This window comes from Orcinus orca, chromosome 2 (genome assembly GCF_937001465.1).
Source record: "Orcinus orca chromosome 2, mOrcOrc1.1, whole genome shotgun sequence".
Taxonomy (NCBI): Eukaryota; Metazoa; Chordata; class Mammalia; order Artiodactyla; family Delphinidae; genus Orcinus; species Orcinus orca.
The window spans coordinates 188,359,479-188,380,003 of record NC_064560.1 but is presented as its reverse complement, the minus strand read 5'-3'; the positions used below and the strand labels follow the sequence as shown (position 1 = coordinate 188,380,003).

The 20,525-nt window shown below is 45.7% G+C and overlaps 1 protein-coding gene across 12 annotated transcripts in view; it reads left to right on the top strand.

The window, feature by feature from the left end:
- TTC7B (tetratricopeptide repeat domain 7B) overlaps positions 1 to 20,525 on the top strand; it is a 238,036-nt gene that overhangs the window by 154,837 nt on the left and 62,674 nt on the right. For all 12 annotated transcript variants that reach the window (XM_049706983.1, XM_049706986.1, XM_049706981.1 and 9 more), the window contains one exon: positions 17,332 to 17,448. In XM_049706983.1, the coding sequence (XP_049562940.1) occupies positions 17,332 to 17,448 (117 nt within the window). The remainder of the gene's footprint in view (positions 1 to 17,331; positions 17,449 to 20,525) is intronic.

Genomic DNA, 20,525 nt, shown 5'->3' with positions numbered 1-20,525 from the left:
GTATCTTCAGTTTTACCAAATAATTCCAAACTGTTCTCCATAGCGGTTGTGTCCGTTTACATCTCCAGCAGCAGTGCCCACGGGCCCACGCAACTCCAGACACCAACACTTGGTGCCCTCAGACTTGTTGGCTGCTGGTTAATGGTATTACACTGTGAGTTTAAGTTGCATGTCCTCATTATTAATGAGGTTGAACACCTTTTTCATGTGTTTATTGGTCATTTAGCTTTTCTCTTTTATGAGGCACATATAGAAGTCTTTCTTTTCTAATCTGGTTGTCCATTTCAGACTAATTTGTAAGATTTCTTTATGTTATGATTAAAAATGCTTTTGTTGGTTATATGCATTGTAAAAAGCTTCTCCCAATCTGTGTCTTGTCTTTCCTTTCTCTTAATGATATCTTTTGATGAACAGAAGTTCTTAATTTTAAAGTATAGTTGAATGTATCAATCATATCCATGGGTAGTACTTCTCTGTCTAGTTTAAGAGACCTTTCCTAAGTTATCTTCTCAAGCTCTCTCATGTTATCTTTCATCCTTGAGGCTAGGAGTCCATCTGGAATTGACTGTTTTATGTATGTGAGGTGTAAGGGATCCAGGGTAATTTTTTCCCATGTGGATACCCAATTGTCCAGCCACATGTATTGAAAAGATTCCTTTTGCGGTTTCTCCCCAGGGCCACTTTTGTCTTAAACCAAACGTCCATCTGTGTGAGGAGTTGTCTGAGCTTTCCACTTGGTTCCATGGGTTCAGGGTGCCCACCTCTGTGTGATTGCCTCTCTATCGTCATCCTTTTTTTTGTTTGTTTTGGTTTAGGGTTTTTTTTGCGGTTCGCGGGCCTCTCACCGTTGTGGCCTCTCCCGTTGCGGAGCACAGGCTCCGGACGCGCAGGCTCAGCGGCCATGGCTCACGGGCCCAGCCGCTCCGTGGCACGTGGGATCCTCCCGGACCGGGGCACGAACCCGCGTCCCCTGCATCGGCAGGCGGACTCTCAACCACTGCGCCACCAGGGAAGCTCCTCTATCGTCATTCTTACAACTTCATTATACATGAGGTCTGGCCACCCCTGTAACTTGCTCCTCAGGGATATCCTGGCTGCCCTCAGGCCTTTGCCTCCATATAAATTTTCAAATTGGTTTTTTCACGTTCCACCGAAAAAATCTGTTGAGATTTTGATTGGAATTACATTTAATCTAATAGCTTAGTTTGGGGAAAATTAGATATCTCTAATTATTTAGGCCTTTAGAAAATACTTTTTAAATGAAGCTTTATAATTTTCTTTATAAAGATTTTGTTGATGTTTACTAGGTTTATTCCTAGTTACCTGAAAAAAATTCCATGCTTTTCTATTTAAACCTCTATTAAGAGTTTAGGGAAATTTCCTTCTTCCAAGAAGGCTTGCTAAGAGTTTTTTTTTTTCATCATGAATTGATACTGAATTTTATCAAATGTTTTTTCAGTATTTATTGAGATGATAATATGATTTTACTCCTTTAATCTGTGAATGTTATATTAATTGATATTTTTAAATGTTAAATTAACCTTGCATTCTTGGAATAAGCCCAACATCATCATGATCTATTAGTTTTTTAATGGATTCAGTTTACTAGTTTTTTTAAAGAACATTTACATTTATGTTCGTGTGTGAACTAGCTTGTAATTTTCCTTTCTCATTATATCCTTGTCAGGTTTTGGCATCAAGGTTAGGCCGGCCTCATAAAATGAGTTGGAGTAGCTCTTTTTTGTGTGTTTTGGAATCTTTGTGTAAGATGTGAATTATTTGTTCCTAGAATAATAAGTTTGGGTAGAATTTGCCTATAAAACCATCTGGGACTGGTCTTTTTTTCCATGGAAGGACTCCTGATGCTTTTTAAAAATGATTATAGTATATTCAGGTTTTTCTACTTCTTATTTTATTAAGCTATGTTTGATATACTATATATATTTTAAGAATTTGCCCATTTAATCTAAGTTCTAAATTTTATTGCCATAGAGTAGTTTATAATGTTTTTAAATAATTTATTGTCATACAGCATCTGTGGTTAGGTCTTTTTCATTCCTCATGCTGTTTAATGTGCCTTTTTTTTTTCTTGAACAGTCTTGCCAGAAAACTGTCTGAAACATTGATCTTTTCAAAGAAACTTTAGTTTTTTTTATCATCTCAACCATGTATTTACTTTCTCTTTTATGAATTTCTGTCCTTATTTCTATTATTTCTTTTCTCCTATTTTCTTAGAATTTGTTCTGTTTTAGTTGGTTTTCCTTCTTAATTTTTTAAGTTGGATGTTTAGTTCTTTAGTATTGTGCCTTTCTTATTTTCTGACATAAGCATTTAAGATAAAATATTCCGCTATGTACTCCTTTAACTATAAACCACAAGTTTCAATATGTGAAATTTTTGTTATTGTTTCATTCTAAATATTTTTAAATTTCCATTATTATTTTTTGATGAATTAATTATTTTAGAACTGTATTTTATAATTTAAAAATATATGAGTTTTTTTTAACTTATCTTTTGTCAATGGGCTTTTAACTTCATTGAACTGTGTTCAGAGACTATAATCAATATAAGTTTGAAATTCGTTGAGACTTGTTTTATGGCCCAGCATGTGGTCACTACTTATAAATATTTCATGTGTGCTTAAAAAGAATGTTTCCTGCATTTGGGGGTAATTTTTTGTATATTTTATTACGTTGAGCTATCAACTGTGCTTTTCAGATCTTTTTTTTCTTATTGATTTTTTTTTTCTACTTAATCTATCAGTATTTGAGCAGAGGTATATTGAAACTACCTCTGATTGGTAGATTGTCCTGTTTTACCACATAGTTGGAGCAATTTTTTTTTCTTCTTTTTTTTTTTTTTTTTTTTTTGTGGTACGCAGGCCTCTCTTAAAATGCACCTTTTAAAAGCTGTGCTATTAGGTGCATTTAAATTTAGAATTGCTATGTCTTCCTAGTAAATTCAACCTTTTGTCAATATGTAAGTAGTTGCATAATTCATTTTGCCTGAAAGTCTATTTTGTATGATGGACACATACCTGCACACACAAATAGCCATGTATATGTGTACATATACATGTATACACACATACTGTGTGTGTGTGTGTGCTTAGAATATCTTTTTCCATTCTTTGAACTTTTTATATTCTTATATTTTACATGCACTCTTGTATTCATTAAATATAGCTGTTTTGTTTTTTTTTTTAACTCAGGCTGACAGTCTATCTGGAACATTTAGTTCATTTCCATTTATTGTAAATAGTGACATATTTGTATTAGTGTCTCCCACTTCATTTGTGTTTTCTAGTTGTCCTGCTCTTTTTTCATACCTTATCCTCTCCTTTCCTACCTTCTTTTAAATAATTATGTTTTTATTACATATTTTTCCTTTACTAATTTGTAAGAGAAACGTTCTATTTTGGTTGTTGTTTTAGAAATTTTAGTGAGGGTCTGTTGTTGGCAAACTTTCTCAACCTGTGTCTAAAATGGTATTTGGCTTTCTCTCAAAAGAGATTTTCAAACTAGATCTATGATTCTAAGCTCACATTTCCTCACAGCACAGTGATCTTGCTCCTTTTGTCGTTGTTGAGAAGTCAACCGTTGGTTTAATTTTAGTTCATTTTAATGTCATCTGCCTTTTCTCTCTGGCTGCTTTCATTGCCATTCTTGCTGATGCTTGGCATTTTCACTGTGATACAGCTAAGAGTAGGTCCTGCTGGGGACTTTTTAAAACTGTGGATTGGTCTTGTTTGTATTGTTTATCATTTCTAGAAAATTCTCAGCCATCATTTCTTCCAGTATGTCTTCTCCTATATCTGGCATATCATTGGATCTTGCTTTTGTTGTTTAGTCTGATAAGTTCTGCCTTTTGTGTCAAGTGTTTGGTGCATTCACATTTAATATAATTAATGATGGTTGAATGTACGTCTGCCATTTCTGTATGTATCTTGTCTCTTTTGTTCCTCTAATACTGCCTTTTTCTTCTGTTGAAAACTTGTTTTTTTAAACCCTTTAACTATTAAATGCCTAAACAAGAGGATGAAAAATTAGTATTTGCTGATTATGTATTAAATGTCTCTAACACACTGTAAGTTTTTTCCAAAATAAAATTTAACAAAGTACACATTTTTATATTGAACAGTGTTCACAGATTCTGATAGATTCGCTTTCTCTTGTACTTGGTATAAGAGCCTCAATCGTTCTTCTTTTAAAATAGAGCTTTGCAAAAATTTCCTAATTGATTACTGTATTTTACTTAGTAATTTTCCTCACTGGCCAAGAATGTAGAAGTAGATGCCAGGTGATGTTGGGAACAATTGTTTCTCCTAAAGACAGTGTGGTGGCCAGGGCTTGGTCAGGCCCTCACAGACTTCGTGTTTCTGCCACGGGATTATTCATTTTTAGATAAAATATTGCAATGAGAACTGACAGTTTGTTACTTTTGTCTCTGGAAAATATACCAGATAGTATCATGCCAATGGTGGCACATTTGAGAACTTTAGTATAACTGAGATGTTTTATTCTAATTTCAGCAAGCCTTCCAATGGCTGCTAAGGGCAGCCACACCAGGATGTAGTTTCTTGCCCTGAGACAAATTGTGGTTTTACAACTTTCCTAATTACAGATTTTTAGTTGATTTGAACTTTACTCTTTCCTACTTAAGTAAAACACATACAGACACTTATTCTCTGGCTCTCAGAGAGGTCATCAAATCAACAACACACTTAGGAAACCATCAAATGTTACCGCAAAGCACAAAAAGTAAATTTTGAAACCTCTCAAAGATAAAAATACAAGTGGGATCATTATGGTGTTTTCTGATCCACGACTTTGATATATCAGATATTGAAACAAATCCTCAAGCCACCAGATTGGAAAACAATCTCTTCTTCTGTATGTGGTCTTCTATTTTCGTACCCGTGGAAACAGATTTTTTCAGACAATCGTGCTGCTTTTTACATCAACAGGAACTAACTATATGGAAAGAAATGAACATATATAACGTTCATGCATTCATTCATCCATTTGTTCACTCATTTAGCAATAATAACCACTAGCATTTATGCACTGCTTTGTGACAGGCAACTCCTATCCGCACTTCACATATTTTAAACTAATTTAATCATCATGAGACCATCAAAGGCTGGTAGTATTATCATCCCCGTTTTACAGATAAGGAAACTAAGGCATAGGGAGGTTTAGTGATTTGTCTAGTTGTGTACCTAGTAAGTGGCAGAGTCATGCTTTGAACCCAGGCAGCCTGGCCTTGGCCTCTGTGCTCTGTGCCTTCGAAGCATTGTGTTCTTCCCACATTCCAGTTGCCACGTGAGGTGCTGGGCATGCCGCCATGGACGAGAGAGAGGTAATTTATGCCCTCTTCAGGCTAACAATCCAGATGAACAGGATTTTTATCCTACACCCTCCGTTAATCTCTTCAATAAACCAGGAAGATCGATGAGGATCATTCTTTTCTTGAGTGGAGTATATATACCTTGTTTAAAAAAAAATTACTTGGCAAGTAAGATTGTACCTTTTTCTCAGTCTGTCTCACTTAACACACACAGTCTCAGAGAAACTCAGTTTAAGTTGAAATATATTGAGTAATGTTTTGATGTAGTGATTACTGAGAGGCCAGGTGTTATGGACTATTTTTATGTCTGAGCTGAGTGATGGAGTAATGAACATGCCTATTAAATTTGCATTTGATAGAAAGTTGGAACTCAAGAAAAGAGGCTGTTCATCTAATTAAACTAGAGAAATGATTCACTGGAAACCTGAAGGATGTCTGGGAGGGATGAGTGCAAGGTAACCAACCCAGGGATGCCTGTTCCTCAGATACAGGCTGGGGAGGGGATCCTTGGGCAAAGGAGAGCGGGTGACAGCCTAAACGACACCACAGACCAAAGTGGAGTGGATTCAGTGGTGCAGTAGCTTATTTAAAATAACTTTCCACAACAACAACAGCAAAAGGACTTGAATAAAAAGTGGACAAAGGGGCTTCCCTGGTGGCGCAGTGGTTGAGAGTCCGCCTGCTGAGGCAGGGGACATGGGTTCGTGCCCCGGTCCGGGAAGATCCCACATGACGCAGAGCAGCTGGGCCCGTGAGCCATGGCCGCTGAGCCTGCGCTTCCGGAGCCTGTGCTCCGCAATGGGAGAGGCCACAACAGTGAGAGGCCCGCGTACCGCAAAAAAAAAAAAAAAAAAAGTGGACAAAGGACTTAGATAGACATTTCTACAAAGTAGATATTCAAATGGCCAGTAAGCACATGAAAATATTCTTAGCATCACCAATCATTAGGGAAATGCAAATCAAAACCACAATGAGATACCATTAGGATGACTATTATTTAAAAAAACAAAAAAAACAGATACTAACAGGTGCTGGAGAGGATGTGGCGAAGCCGGAACCCTTGTGCTCTGCTGGTGGGAATGTATAATGGTGCAGCTGCTTTGGAAAATAGCGTGGCCATTCCTCAAAAAAATAAAAATAGATTACTATATGATCCAGCAATTCCACTTCTGGGTAAATACTCAATAGAATTGAAGGAAGGAATTCAAACAGAGGTTGTACACTCATGTTCATAATAGCAGTATTCATAATATCCAAAAGGTAGAAATCACCCAAGTGTCCATGGATGGATGAATGGATAAGCAAAATCTGGTCCATACATAAAACAGAATGTTATTCAGCTTTCAAAAAAGAAGGAAATTCGAAAAAAAAGAAAGAAAGAAGGAAATTCTGACATGCTGCAACACAGATGAACCTTGAGGATGTTATGCTAGAGAAACAAGCCATCCACAAAAGGACAAATACTGTATGATTACTCTTAGATGAGGTTCCCAGAGTAGTCAAAATCATAGAGACAAAGTAGAGTACTTAGTGGATACAGGGTTCCAGTTCTGCACGCCTGTCTCCCTGTCCTCCTGGGAAGAGAGCTTGTCTGAAGGCCTGGCTGCTGGGAGAAGCCAGGCCAGGGCAGTCACCCCAGAGCCAGCCATCCCCGATGGTGGCATGCAGAAGGTTTATTTATTTCAGTGCTCTCATTTACAATGTCTCAAGTTCTCCCAGATATCTCGTCCCACCATTCAAAGTGTGGAATATCATCTTCAGAATTCATGCGGGGTGTTTCCTGGAGATCTCTGGATCCCCAGCCCCTAACCCAGAGCTTAGCTTGCTGCAAACATTACTACTCGTTTGTACACTGACGACCCTGCTGAGCAGCCTAGAGGCCTTAGTTCACAGCGAAGCATGTTTACCTGTGTTTCGTCTAGTGTCTGTTTCCGCTTTCACTCTGCTGAGTTCCGCTACATGATAAAATGATGATGTCTGCTGATTTCAGGGCTCACATACCGCTCCTGCTAGGTACCCAGCCACCTGTGAGAAAACCTCCAATAGTACAAGTCCAGCTGAATGCCAGTTCATTTGTAGTGGTCTTTGCATTTTCAGTTAATGACAAACAAAACAAAAACACCTGAGAGCTAAAGGAGAGCAAGAAAAGAATCTTCAAATTTATCTCCTAAGCATTCCTGTGGGATCCTGAGCTGAAAACAGCTGGTGGGGAATGCATCACCCACCTGCAGACGGTCAGACTTGCTCTGCTTTAAACATCCCTCCAGTTAAGGGTGAGAGAGCCCGCTTTCTGCCAAGTGTGTACCAAACCTCATGATGTGCTACGTGAGGACACAGAGAAGGTAAAGAGAGAACGTGGATAAGACAGGGCAGGATTCATGAGAGCAGGTTCTGTGCAAGGACCCATGGCTCCATTCGGCCTGTGATCCCAGCGGGATGCCTGATCCACCTCTGGTTCCACGGAGCTGGCCAGCTTCGTAGCACCCCGCTGCTCTCTTCCTTTCTGGCGCCCTTCTTGACTTTGGGTGGAGGCTGCCATTTCTAAATTACAGAACTTCATGGCTCCCTTAGAGTCTGTGTCTCATCAGGCCGAGCCCTCTTCCTTCTAGGTCTAGGTGATTGTAGGATCCCCACTCTTTGGCATCTGCCTTTATCCCTGAAAAGGGCCCCCAGTGCATCTTTTCTTCTTGAGCTCCCATCCTCAGACGTGGGAATGTGGGGAGATCCAGGCCGTGGCAGCCGAGTCAGAAATAAATCCCGCAGAGACGGCTTTTGGGGAGCGGCCTGTCAGTAGATCTGCTCTTGGTTCGCCCCCTCACAATTTTAGAGACGACCAATGGCTTTGTGGTTCAGACAGAATAGATTATTTCTTTTTAGAGCCGGGATAGTTCAATGGAGAACTTTTTTTCAAATGTTTCCTGTTCACACGTTTGCATAGCAGAGGGCTCACCGGGCCCAAGGCACTTGCTCACCGAATCGCTCACCAGAGCTGGGGGCAGCTTCTCGGCCGCCTGCTGCCCTGCACGCCGTCAGCCCCTGGTTCCACCCGGTCAGACCGTGCTCAGGAAACCATCCCGACTGCTGCTTTGTGGATAGCACTTAATGAAAGGGCTCCCTTCATGAAGATGTCACGCTCAGGCATGGGAGGAGGTCTCCCAAGTCTGGGCAGCGTGAATCCACACATGTTCTCAGGTCAGCCTGTCTTGGTCGTTTCCGGCTTAGGTGCTGGTTCCAGGACGCTAATCGGAGTTGAGATTAATAGCTGAAGTGGGAGCGAAAAATGAGCCAAACTGGGGTTTCTTGGGGTGATTTATTTCAGCTAAATATGTCAGTTGTTTGTTTGTTCTAAAAATATCGTGAGGAGGATGGGGGAGTATTCCAGATTGTTGACACTTTGACTGAAATGAGAAGCAGAGTGTAACTGATACGGGATCGTGCAGGAGTCCCTGCGGGTCACGAGGAGGAGGCGGGATCAGGCTACCAAGAAGCGACGGCAGGACCGTCCCCAGCGCTGTCACTCCAAGCAGCCTCCCAGGCCAGGATGAGGGGCTGCTAAGTCCTGCAGAGCGAGGTATCTGACCCTGATGCTTCCTTTTGCTGAACAAGCGTGGTGTCGATGTTCCAGGAACCAGCAGATCTGGGAGCCTGAGCTGGGGTCAGGCTCACGGCGACTGGGAGCCGTGCTGAATGTCCCCCCCCAGACCTGCCAGCACCCTGGGCGGCATCTCCTTCCACGGCAAGCAGAGGCCCTGAAAGTGGTCAGATTTCAAGAACTTCCTCAGCGGTAAAAACTCCCAGACAGAAGTTTGCCCATGAGCCACCTGTGCCGGTCGCTCGACAGGGCTTCGTTCCCGGAGAAGATGCTCTCATAGCAGGAGCCGTGCCCTCCAAACCCTCCCTTGGTGGTCCTGTTAGCAAAGCCAGCAGGAGTCAGCGCGCACTTGGGGGTTTTGTAGAGGAAACCAGGCACTCAGATTTGATCCCTTTAAAACCTGTAGACGAAGGGTTTCTGTCTGGCAGCCTGTGAGCAGACATCTCTTAGAATTCCAGGAGGTCAACGCACATTTCAAAGATGTCTGGATTTAATTATCTTCAGGCTGGGCAGGCATGACTCCAAACACTCCCTGAGATCCTGAGCTCACCTCCTGTTTACTTGCTTGGTTCTGGAAGATGTTTGAGTTTTCCAGCCCTGAAGAGGACCCCCAAAGGCAGTGGGTGATTAGCCAGTGCTTTGCAGACTCAGGACGTGCCCTTGATGTGGGCGAAAATGTGAATGGTGCCCCTGGCTTAGCACGCTGCCCCTCACCGGAGACTCTCGGGAAGGACCTGGACGGGGTTTTAGCACATCCACCAGGAAGCCACCCAGAGACTCTCTCCAGATGGAAAGGAAGGTTCAAGACCACAGGTGGGGGTAGCCTTCATTTGTGAGTTTAATGTAGGTGGTTGATGAGAATTGCCACTGAATTTAAGAATCAAATACCCTCAAAATCCGTATTGGAATGAAATAAACACAGGTAGAATTGCCTAAGTGTAGGGACCATGGGAACTCTTTTCCTTGGATGTCTTTTTTAAAAAAACTCAGACCCTTTGAAGGCTAAGATGGAGAGTTATGAAGTAGAGTGGTGCTTTTTGAACTTAAGTTTGCACAAATCACCTAGGACTCTTGTCACATGAAGATTCTGACCCACCGGGTCTCGAGTGGTGTGTACTTTCTGCATTTCTCACATGCTCCCAGGGGATGCAGAGGCTGCTTGTCCCAGCCACGCTCTTGAGCAGTAAAGCATTATAGGACCTCTCAAGGCCTTTTCCAGGGTTGGGTTAATTGGAAAAATCTGTATTTTTTCTAATGAGTCGATGAACAGCACATCAGTACAGCAGTTAGGTGAGCCGGATGATCAAAGAAATTGTGTATTTCCCATGTGATAGTTGAGTAGACAGAGCGTTCATTCAGGTGACATTTACTGAACAACCACCATTAGTGAGACCCCCCCAAGCAGTGTTTGATATCTAATGGGAGCAGTCACATGACTGGTTCCATACCCCCCCCCTCCGTCCCTTCCAGCTGTCGTCAGAGGGTCCTCAGGGGGCTGGAGGCCTCAGCTCCGGGGCCTGCGCAGCTGCAACCCCACCATCATGGGCTCTCCTGGTGGTGACTGGGCCTGTGGAGCTGCGTCAGGCCAGGCAGCTCGCAGGCCGGTCGTGGCCTTGATCTCCAGTGACAGTGACTCAGCCCCGGACCAGAGGCTGCTTTTTGCAGAGAACACCACCTCCTGGGATCGGGCTGCCTTGGAAACCCGGCCAGGAGAGCAAGGGCTCCAAGACCAGCAGGACATGAGAAATGCTGGTAACGAGGAACTGAGATGGATTTCCTGCACGAAAGCCACATTGAAACCTGAAAGCAGCCCCTCGTCCCCCTCTGAGGGGTGGGTCAGAGGTGTTTCGAACATCCTCTCCGTGACCGGCTGCCGCTCGGTCCCGTCTGACTTTGTTCCCAGCTGACTCATCTGGGTTCAGATTTCCACCGCCCCTGCTCATCACCACGTGCTTGGGGCGCATCTCTTTCAATTTCTCTCACCATCTGATCTGTGGCTGCCAAGCCATCTTCTCAATTTAAAATTTCATTTCATCATACCTACCTCCTCCCCACCCCTGCCTGATGCACTGTCACTTCTATCTGGTGACAGAGTGGTGACACTTCCCTTCAGGTGTTTGGCAGCCCGCCCCACTCCAGCTCTCAGGTCAGGCTCCCGGGAAGTGAGAGATGTGGGAGGTATCCAAGTCCCCCGTGGCCACTGCCCCACGTGGGCAAATACCACGTGCGTTTTCTGCACAGCTGTTTTGCATCCCAGCCTACATTCAGCAGATAAACAAAGACAGGTCCCTGGCATGCTGAGCCCAAGAGCACACAAGCACAGATCAGCACAAAATACCAAACGTTCAAGGTTCCCGTGATGTTCTTTCTGAATCAGTTGCCTTGAATACAGCATTTACGGATCTGCTAATTAGTGAGGGGTTTTGTTTATTAATATGCGTGTTTCCTCCTTGATGGAGTTAATGAGCGCATTGTTTATACTGCCAAATAAGATTGGAGGGAATTATTACTTTAGAATTTCTCTAAACTTTCCTAATTTATTTTCATGGACAGTTCTTCATCAGAAAGCTTAGTGAGGAGTATTAGATTTCAGAATTTAGTGATATCTACCCTTTTAGCTTCTTCTCGGGCCCCAGCCTTATATCCCAGACTCCAGACACCTTTCCTTGAGTGCACGGGACGCTCCTGCCATTGTCGAGATGGTCCATCTGCCTGCCTGGAAGGCCCTTCCCCAGGACCCCTCCCACCCTAACTGTGACAGTCCTACTTCTCAGCTGTCTTGCATGACCCCCCCAGGCCGACCCTGTCTCCTTCCTTTTGTGCTGCCAGAGAACCTTGTCCATATGTCTGTTTGTGTTCATCACATATGTGTATGTAACACTAGACTGTGAGGTTTGGTGGGGAAAGATACCATGTCTTATTCCCCTTTGTGGCCTCAAGGGCATAATAGGCATTTTTTTAATGATTGACAAAAGGACGAACAAATTCAAGTTCATTATCAGGCACACTGACATGTAGGTAGTCAGCTGTACAAATTATGGGGTGAGTAAACAGATTACAAAAAATATTTTATACAGATGAGATGAGGAAGGAGCTAGATGCTGCCTGGGGGGCAGGGCGTGAGTCATAGGAGATGTCAGACGGTGGGACTTGAACAGGTAGAGTTGGTTGGGGGGCTCTGGGGAGGGGACTTCTAGGCAGGCGGAGGGAGCACGGTGAGCGCAGGCAGGAAGATGGGAGGGCACGTGGAAAAAGCTCGAGGAATCCTGTTGAGTCTGTGTCTCATGGGGGTGGGGCCCGGGGTGAAGCTAAACCAGAGAGATGTGCTAGAGGGGAAGCCTAGTGCTTGGGGGCAGTTTCCAGGGAGTGAGGAAAGTCTTCCCGGGGATGAGGATTAGACAGTAAACCTGGCCCTGGTACATCCTCCAGGGTGCCCAGTGAAAAGTCACCAGGCCACATGGCCCCAGAGCTTCACCAGGGGCCTGTATCTTCTTTCTAAGCTCTACACTAAGCCAGACAGTTATTTCAAGAGTTACCTTGGAATTCTCAAAAAATTCCAAAAATGGGGTAACGTATTGTTTCTGTTAGTTTTAATGAAAAGTAAAGCCTTGATTAGCTGCATCCTTCAAGTGTCTAGAATTTTATATGTGCCTGACTTTTGAGTGAAAGCACAAAGCACAGGCAACTGTGATCAGTTTTCTTTAGTGTGATCATTTTTTAAAGAACCATGTATGATGTATCCTAGGAACAACACCCCAGGAGCCCAAACTCCACTTTTCCTGCAGCCCTACCCAGATTTCAGGGCCTTAATCTGTCCCTAAGCCAGAAATCCTGCCTAATATTCGTGGCAAGTCTTTCCTGCTGACTGGACTGTAACTTCTCTGAGGTCAAGGGACTGTATTTTATGCCACTTTTATTCCACACAGTATCTAACACAGATCTTTGCACATTTTAGGGTTTTAAATATTTAACAATGGATTAGAAAATGCTACATATCTTCATTAGTGTCAGTAGTGTGGCCAGAACATTTCAAGTCATTCTCCTCTGTTTCTCGTTTGGCTGTTTGGAGTCAAATGGGTTTGGGTTTACATTTCTGTTCTAACAGCGACTGGCAACGTGAACTTGGGCAGATGCCTTAGCTCTCAGCCTAACTTGGAGGGTTGTTGTAGAGATCACTGATTACGTATTTACAGCGTCTGACAGCTGCTGCTGTTATTGTTATTATTTCACCCGTCTTGAAATCAGAAGCCTCCTGGCTTATAGCTTATTATTCCACAGTTGAGAGCTCTTGTATTTTCTGGAATTGCATTTCCATTTGGGAGTTTTAGCTCCTATTACTTAAGGCTGGCTTCAGTGGTTGGGAGTTGGGGAGGCTTTTTGACCTGAATCTCCAAAGATGAGTAGAGGCTTAAAAAGCAGAAGCGGACGGAAAAGGCATTCCAGGCAGAAGGAACAGCATGTGCAAAGACCCAGGGGCACGAAGGAGAGTGACATGCGGAGGAAGTTGATCGTGGCTAGAATAGGGGATGTACCCGGCGGGCAGAGGGCAGACAGAGGCTAAGCATGTGGGCAGGAGCCAGATCATAAAAGGCACTGCATGTGATGCTAGATTTGGACTACCAGGAACATTGTTAGATTGGCATTTTAGCGAGGTTCTATTCTTCATTAATATCCTGTAAGTATTCAATGAGTCTCTGGGCAAAATTCTTTTTAATTAGATTCATGGACTTTGAGCCAGGTACAGGGAAGAGGAATAGACCATTTCCCCAGCATGTGATGCCTTACTATACTTAAGAGGAACATCTCACTTAATTTGTGGTGGGTCCTGGGTGATGTGGCCGGCAAATGATCTCAGCCCGGCCATCCCTTTGCCCTCTCTATCAATCAGGTTGACAGTTCCACAGATTGAAATGCAGTCAGTGCTGGTTGGTCCCAGGTTTTTTGCCTCAGGGTTTCCTCAGTAGATGGACTCTACAGTATCTTTGGACATCAAATGCAGCACATTAACGCTTATCTTCACATCTGTGCCAGTGTAACATGCACCCAGCCAGATGTTTTCGAACCACCTTGAAATGTGTGAGCAGGGCTCGGCAAACACGTTGACAAGTCCCTTGTTCTGTTTTCGGCATTGTTCTCTGCCTTATAAACCAGCCAAGGTCTGGGGAATGGTGAGAAGGAGCAGAGTCTCTGAGGCCTCCAATCTCCTGCTTCTCTTTTGCACGCAAGAACATGTCGGAGCTAAAGGCTCCTGGAACTGTCTGCCCATCGCGCTGGGCACATCCGACAGTGGCCGAGAGGCTTTGCTTTCTCTCCCCAGCCTGTGCTCTCAGCTCCTCTTCTCCGTCAGCCTCTCCTTCACACTGCCCCTCTTGCTTCACTTCCAAGTACCTTTTCCATCATTTGGGCTCAGCAATTCTACTATTGTTCTTCCTGTCTGGTTCTCTGAAATCCAGCCCACACCTTTCAACTCCATATCCTGAGTCAAGTGTTTGAAAGCTGTTATTTCATGTTAATTAGGAGTTCTTTTTCCAGCCAAGAAGCCTTGCACAGAACTGTTCCCCCAAGCTGTGGCTTAGAGACGAGCTCTGGTGTTTTGTACTTTGGTACGGTTAGAGGAATCGTGGGTAATTGCTCTTAGAGCCGCAGCGCTGCCTGCCAGGCCAGGATACCTTCCCCACGACTCCGTGGCCCTCCGTGGGCTGGCAAGCTCCGAGCCTGACTCAGCCAGAGGACTCGGTGCGCCTCCAGAGAACACCATGGTCTCGGTGGGGTCTCCCCTGGCCAAAATTGCTTGGCACCCAGACCTCATCCACGAGGGTCTCTGGCCTCCAAGTAGATCTCCACCAAACGCTGGCAGGTGACCGTTCGGCAGCTCCTCCTTCCTTTGTAACACATGTTCCAGTTGACCCATGTCGACTGGACCCGTGTCATGTGGGAGATTCTGGTGGAGAAGTACTCCCACCACCTTCTGGACTCATGAAGACATCAGCAAGAGTTGGCTTCCGGCTCCTTAGAAACCCCTCAAGACAGCCTGAGTGGCTGCCGTCCCTTGCAGGCAGTCCTGGAAAGGCCTCAGGGAATTTCCACTTCTTGAGGTGTTTTTGAGCAGAAGCCAAGCCCTGTTCTCACATCTGGCCTCACTCTTTACGCCCACCTGCTGGTAGATCAGGGCCTCCATCCGTCTCCTTACCTGGCCTGTTATTCCATCGTCCTAGGCTTCTGCAGACCCAGGCTTGAGAAGGCTGCAGCCCTGACCCCTCTGGGAGCCACCAGCGCCCCCTTGGGCAGCCTGTGTTCCATTTGGAGGGAGTGGTTGGTGCTAACCCATCCTGAGCTTGGGTGGCGACTGTTAGGACCGCCCTCCTTCCACCTCTCCCGGGGCAGGGGGTGGACTTTCCTCCTCCGAAGCGCCTGCCCTCAGATGAGTAGTGAGGCAATTCTCCTATGTGTCTAACTTAAGTCACCGGAAACATACTTCTTTACCTTCTGTGGTTTATAGAGAAAATAGTCAGTGAGCAAGTGCTGATTTAAAGCCCACTGACCTCCGAGCACAGTTCTAAGCACTGTGGAAGTGAGGCCAGAGGTTCTTTTATTGAAGGGAGATAAAACCCCCTACTGAGAGGGGTCCTTACACAGATAACACTGGTATTGTTTTGTAAAAGTGCCAAGCACGGGCACATAGAAGACCTTTAAAAAACAGGAGTTCCTCCCTGTCTTTGTCTTCTTTTTATTAACAACAAACACCAGCTGATATGATACACACGGCGTAAAGATAAAGGTGTGAAAGTGGTACCCATGGAAGACTTATTTGATGAGGTGGAGTTTTAGCTGAATTTAGGAAGAATTAAGGAGTGATGTGGATTAGTAGAGATTAAGATTGAGAGCATGGGCTTCCCTGGTGGCGCAGTGGTTGAGAGTCCGCCTGCCGATGCAGGGGACACGGGTTCGTGCCCCGGTCCGGGAAGATCCCACATGCCGCGGAGCAGCTGGGCCCGTGAGCAATGGCCGCTGAGCCTGCGCGTCTGGAGCCTGTGCTCCGCAACGGAAGAAGCCACAACAGTGAGAGGCCTGCGTACCGCAAAAAAAAAAAAAAAAAGATTGAGAGCATGGCATATATTCTTAGAGTTATGATAAAAACATAGTCTTTGGCCAGTGAATTACATTGGGAGGAGTAAAGGGCCCAGTGGGATCCATGGCACTGAATGGGATGGTGACAGAGGAGTGGGCCAGTGGGCAGAGTGTCTTAAAGCAGTGGTCCCCAGCCTTTTTGGCACCAGGGGCCAGTTTCACGGAAGACAATTTTTCTTCGGACCGGTGGGGGGCCGTGGGAGGCAGGGCAGGTGGTTCAGGCTGTAATGCGAGCGATGGGGGGCAGCGGATGAAGCTTTGCTCACTCGCTGCTCACCTCCTGCTATGAGGCCCAGTTCCTAACAGGCCGCGGACTAGTACCCCTGTCTTAAAGGACTCGATAAGGAATTTTGACTTATTATTACAGTCAGTAAGGAATCATTGTAGTTTCTTGAGCTGGGAATGAAAATGATTTTTGGAGATCTTTATTATATGACTTCTTAGAGCCGGGCAGGTGAGTGGACAGCAAGACCTTCAGGACGGTACCTGGGCTCATGCTGGGGCTTTCACAGGGACAGTAGTGATGAGCCCAGGGACCAAGGGAGCTGATGTCTAGAGGGACATAAGTAGACTTAGGGGGCGGGGCAGCTCTGAGGGGCCACGAAAGGGAGAAGGGGCTAAGCTTAGTGCCCTGAAGGTCTGGGCGGAACGTGAAGCCATCGGTGGTAAAAAAAAGAAAATTGGGAAGAGGTAGTGGGTGACTATGGGTGACTTGGTGAAGTCCTAGCCCCTACAGAGCAGGGCTGGAAAAGATCAAAGAGGAGAGGGCCTTAGCCCGAGGCCCCCTTTTTATGTGCCCTCGGTTCAGGCTTTCATCTCCTTCCCATGATGAGGATCATTGTGGAAGGTTATTTGTAGATATTTATGTAGATAATTACATCGCCTGTGTAATTTTGTAAATAAATCAAGATTCGCTTTTGATGCATTTTTGAAGTTTTGCAAATAAATTGGCTTTGTTCTAAAAAGCACGGTCTTAATAAAATCCCTGTGTTCTGAATGAAATTAGCCACTCCAGATATGTTTAACCTGACCACACATGGTGGCATTGTGCCGGCATTGGTGTTGGGGGTGAGACTTATGCAAAGGCAGATACTGAGCCGGGAGTTCTGGAATCCTCAGCCCTCCTGCCACTGCTTCCCTCGGATCCAGTCGTTGGACGCCCCCTTCTAGAATGAGTACAGAGCTTCTGGCTACTTTGTTTTGTTCTGGTGGGGACTCTGGCTTGAGCTGTGTTCTTTTCTCCCTTTATCTCCCCACCACAGACTACTGTTTTCCAAAGTGAAGTTGGAGTCGCTGTGCCGGGGCCCGGATGAGGCGCTCCTCACCTGTAAGCACATGCTACAGATTTGGAAATCCTGCTACAATCTTACCAATCCCAGGTAAGAGGCCAGCGGCGGCACCTGTTGTGCATGGTTTTTGCATGGCCCCTGCCTCTCAGTCCATCCCCGATAGGCATTTAGCAGGACAAATTCTCCACCCCTGTGCACCCCTAGGCCCCCGGGAGCCACAGGTAAGAGCAGTGGAGCCTCACACATTACATTTTTAAGCCGATTTTCTCTTAGTGTCTGATGAAATCTCCAAATCGTGGGTTTCTTATGCTTTTGTTGCCACGGTGGCCCTCTAGGCTCACTTCCAATTGGTCTCCATCTGATTTCCCTCAGCCAGCCATTTGTGTAATTCCCTTTGACAAGTCTTTATCTTTCTGGTGATTTATGGATAGACTAGTCAATTATATATTCCAGATGGGGTTCTCACAGTAATATTTTAAAAAGACCTGCATAGACAACAGGCCACATGCTACTAAGGAGAGTAGAAATTGCTTTTGACATGATAAAGTGTAATTTTCAAAAAGTTAAAATCATGACTCAAACAAATATAAAAGATTAGCACATATAAAACATAAAAGATTAGCACATATGAAAGATTTTACTTACCTCATTAACTAATGAGGGAAGCAGTAAAATGTTGAGACCCATTCAAAGAAGAATTTGAAAAATAGATGTGCTGAAATGAATTTGCAAATAAATATAAAAACAATAATATTCTCTAGAACAATGAAATACATTGTTTGGGGTTATCTTTTCTACGGAGTGGACATTGATTATATCTCGACCAGACAAAATTCATAGGTTTTCTACTGGCCAACTCTGCCCCATAGAGATGTGAAAGGGCCCAGCCAGTAGGAGTCAGTCAAAGGCGCCCACCCTGCAGAGGCAGATAATCTAGGGAAGGTCCACTAGTCAACTCCCAGCATGTCCCCGAAAAGCACCATCTTCAAGTCTTGAGCAGTGTTTCCCGGCATGTGTCTAGATTACGAAGTGTGCCCTGACCTGTGAAGGAAGTGATTTAATGAAAAGGGACCTCACGATTCAGGTGAATTCAAACAACTGCTCAAACACTCAGAATATTTTTCAAGTTCGCAGCAAGATGTATGGACAGCCCACATTCTGCTCTTAAGAGTCAGGAGCCTAAGAATGTATAAATCAAATTGTAAATGTGTTCAAGGGTGTGGCCCACCCAATCCAGCCCAGCAGGAGGCGGGCAGGCAGGCTGGTGAGTCGCTGCGGGGTGGGAGGAAAGGTGGGGTGGGGTTAGGGAAGCAGCAGGGTGCTGGTGGGGTTCCGTGTGAGATCTTGTTCGACAAGTTTCTGCCGTTAAAAAAATATATATATTCAAAATCAGGGCCCTGTTGAGGTGATGGGTCCTGATGAGCTGACATGAGCCAGAGTTGAGACCACAAGCCCCGTGGGCGGTGTGGCTAGAAGATGGGGGAGCCTGGCCGGGAGCCCCCCCTCGCAGAGCCCGAGCCACAAGAATTACACGAGAGCCCCCTTCCTAACCGTAGCCTGTGGCACGTTACCAGGCCCATGGGGCCCATCTTCCTCTTGGTGAAAAGCTAATCGTGAAACTGGCCTCTTCCCTTTTGTGGGTATGTTCTGGAGATAAAGATCATTTTAATTTTTTAAAAAAATTCTACTTTTCTAAGTCTGTAGGCAGAAATAGGAAATGTCCATATTTATGTCCCAAAGTCCCCACTCCCAGCCTACCAGACGCAGCAGGATTTGAGGGAGGGTCTTTGCCGCGAGCCCAGCTACAGGCGATACTCCCCGAGCTGGCTGCTTCCTAGTGGAGCACATCCCTTTGTCTGTACCCCCTTTAGAAGTGAGAAAATAAATCCATCAGCTTTCCCGTTGCCAGTTTTCTCTCAGTTCTCCACACCTCTCCCACCTCCCCACATTTCTTCCCACTTAGCAACCAAGAGTATTGCATGTGAGGAGAAGAAAAAATAGCAGAATTGGAAAGCTTTTTAAAAACACTTAACCAAATGCCTGGGCTGTGTCCGTACTTGCTCAGCTCCCTGAAGGATCCTTCAGGGCCAGGCACGGGGGGACCTTGGCTCCGGGCGCAGAGTCTGGCTGGGGGTGGGGGTGGGGGTGGGTGGAGGATGCATCAGCTCTACGGAACTGCTCCCTCCAGCTACTCCCAAAGCCTCGAGGGGGGGTGCTGGCAGTCCAGCAGCCCCTTATTAAGGAGTTTCCTGTTTGTTTTTTTAACTCTATTTTCTCTGGGATATAAATAAATGTTTCTCCTGTAGCCCTCACCAGTGTGCAGATTTAGACATCCTCCCCAGTACGGTCGGGGAGGGCGTGACCCTGGCAGTAGAATAAAGCAGAAGAGGGGAGGGTAGTGTCTTGACGGGGACAGCACACCCCGCAGTTCTCCAGATAAGGGCGGCTCTGGGCCCAGCAGCCTCAAGTCGGGACACGCGGGGCTTTAGAAGAGGATAGAAACGCATGCACAAGTGGGTGAGAAGCATCCCTGCTTCATAAAAGACGTGAAAACTGAGCAGAAAGCATGCTGGCAGGGGCCGGTTGGTTTCCAGCTGGAGAAGGTCCTCACTGACTTCCGGGCTCAGGCGCCCGTGTTTCTAAGTGTGCTCAGTTGTGAGGGACCTGTGCTCACCCTCCCAGGGCGTCCCACTGCTCGCCACCCCCAAGAGCCCCACCCAGGGGCTGGCACAGGCCTCCAGAGCAGTGGGACAAGGGGGCGCAGAAGAAGACACGGGCAGTAACAGGGCCAAACGGAGACAAGACCTGGCTTCCTGTCCTCTGCGACCCGCCCCTCCTCTTCACTCTTGCTTGAAGGAGCACCACCCTCTGGGCCGGTCGCTGAACGGAGCCTGAGGCCAAAGAGCGGTCCCTGCAGGCTGGGAACGCTTCTCCTGCCGTGAGCAAAGGGTGGGTGGCGTTCTCCTGAGTGTACGTTTGGCAAGGTGTTGGTCACTTCAGAAGCCTGGGTTGAGGCCTGCAGCTTTGCGTGCCTTTAGGACAGAAATCCGCCTCACGTTTCGTCTTCTCTCCTGCTGAAGTGCACAGCTGCCTCAGCTCTTGTGCGCGTTGACTTGGCCACTTAAGACAGTGTGACCTCTGGCCAGAGCCTCGCCAGACGGTCCAGC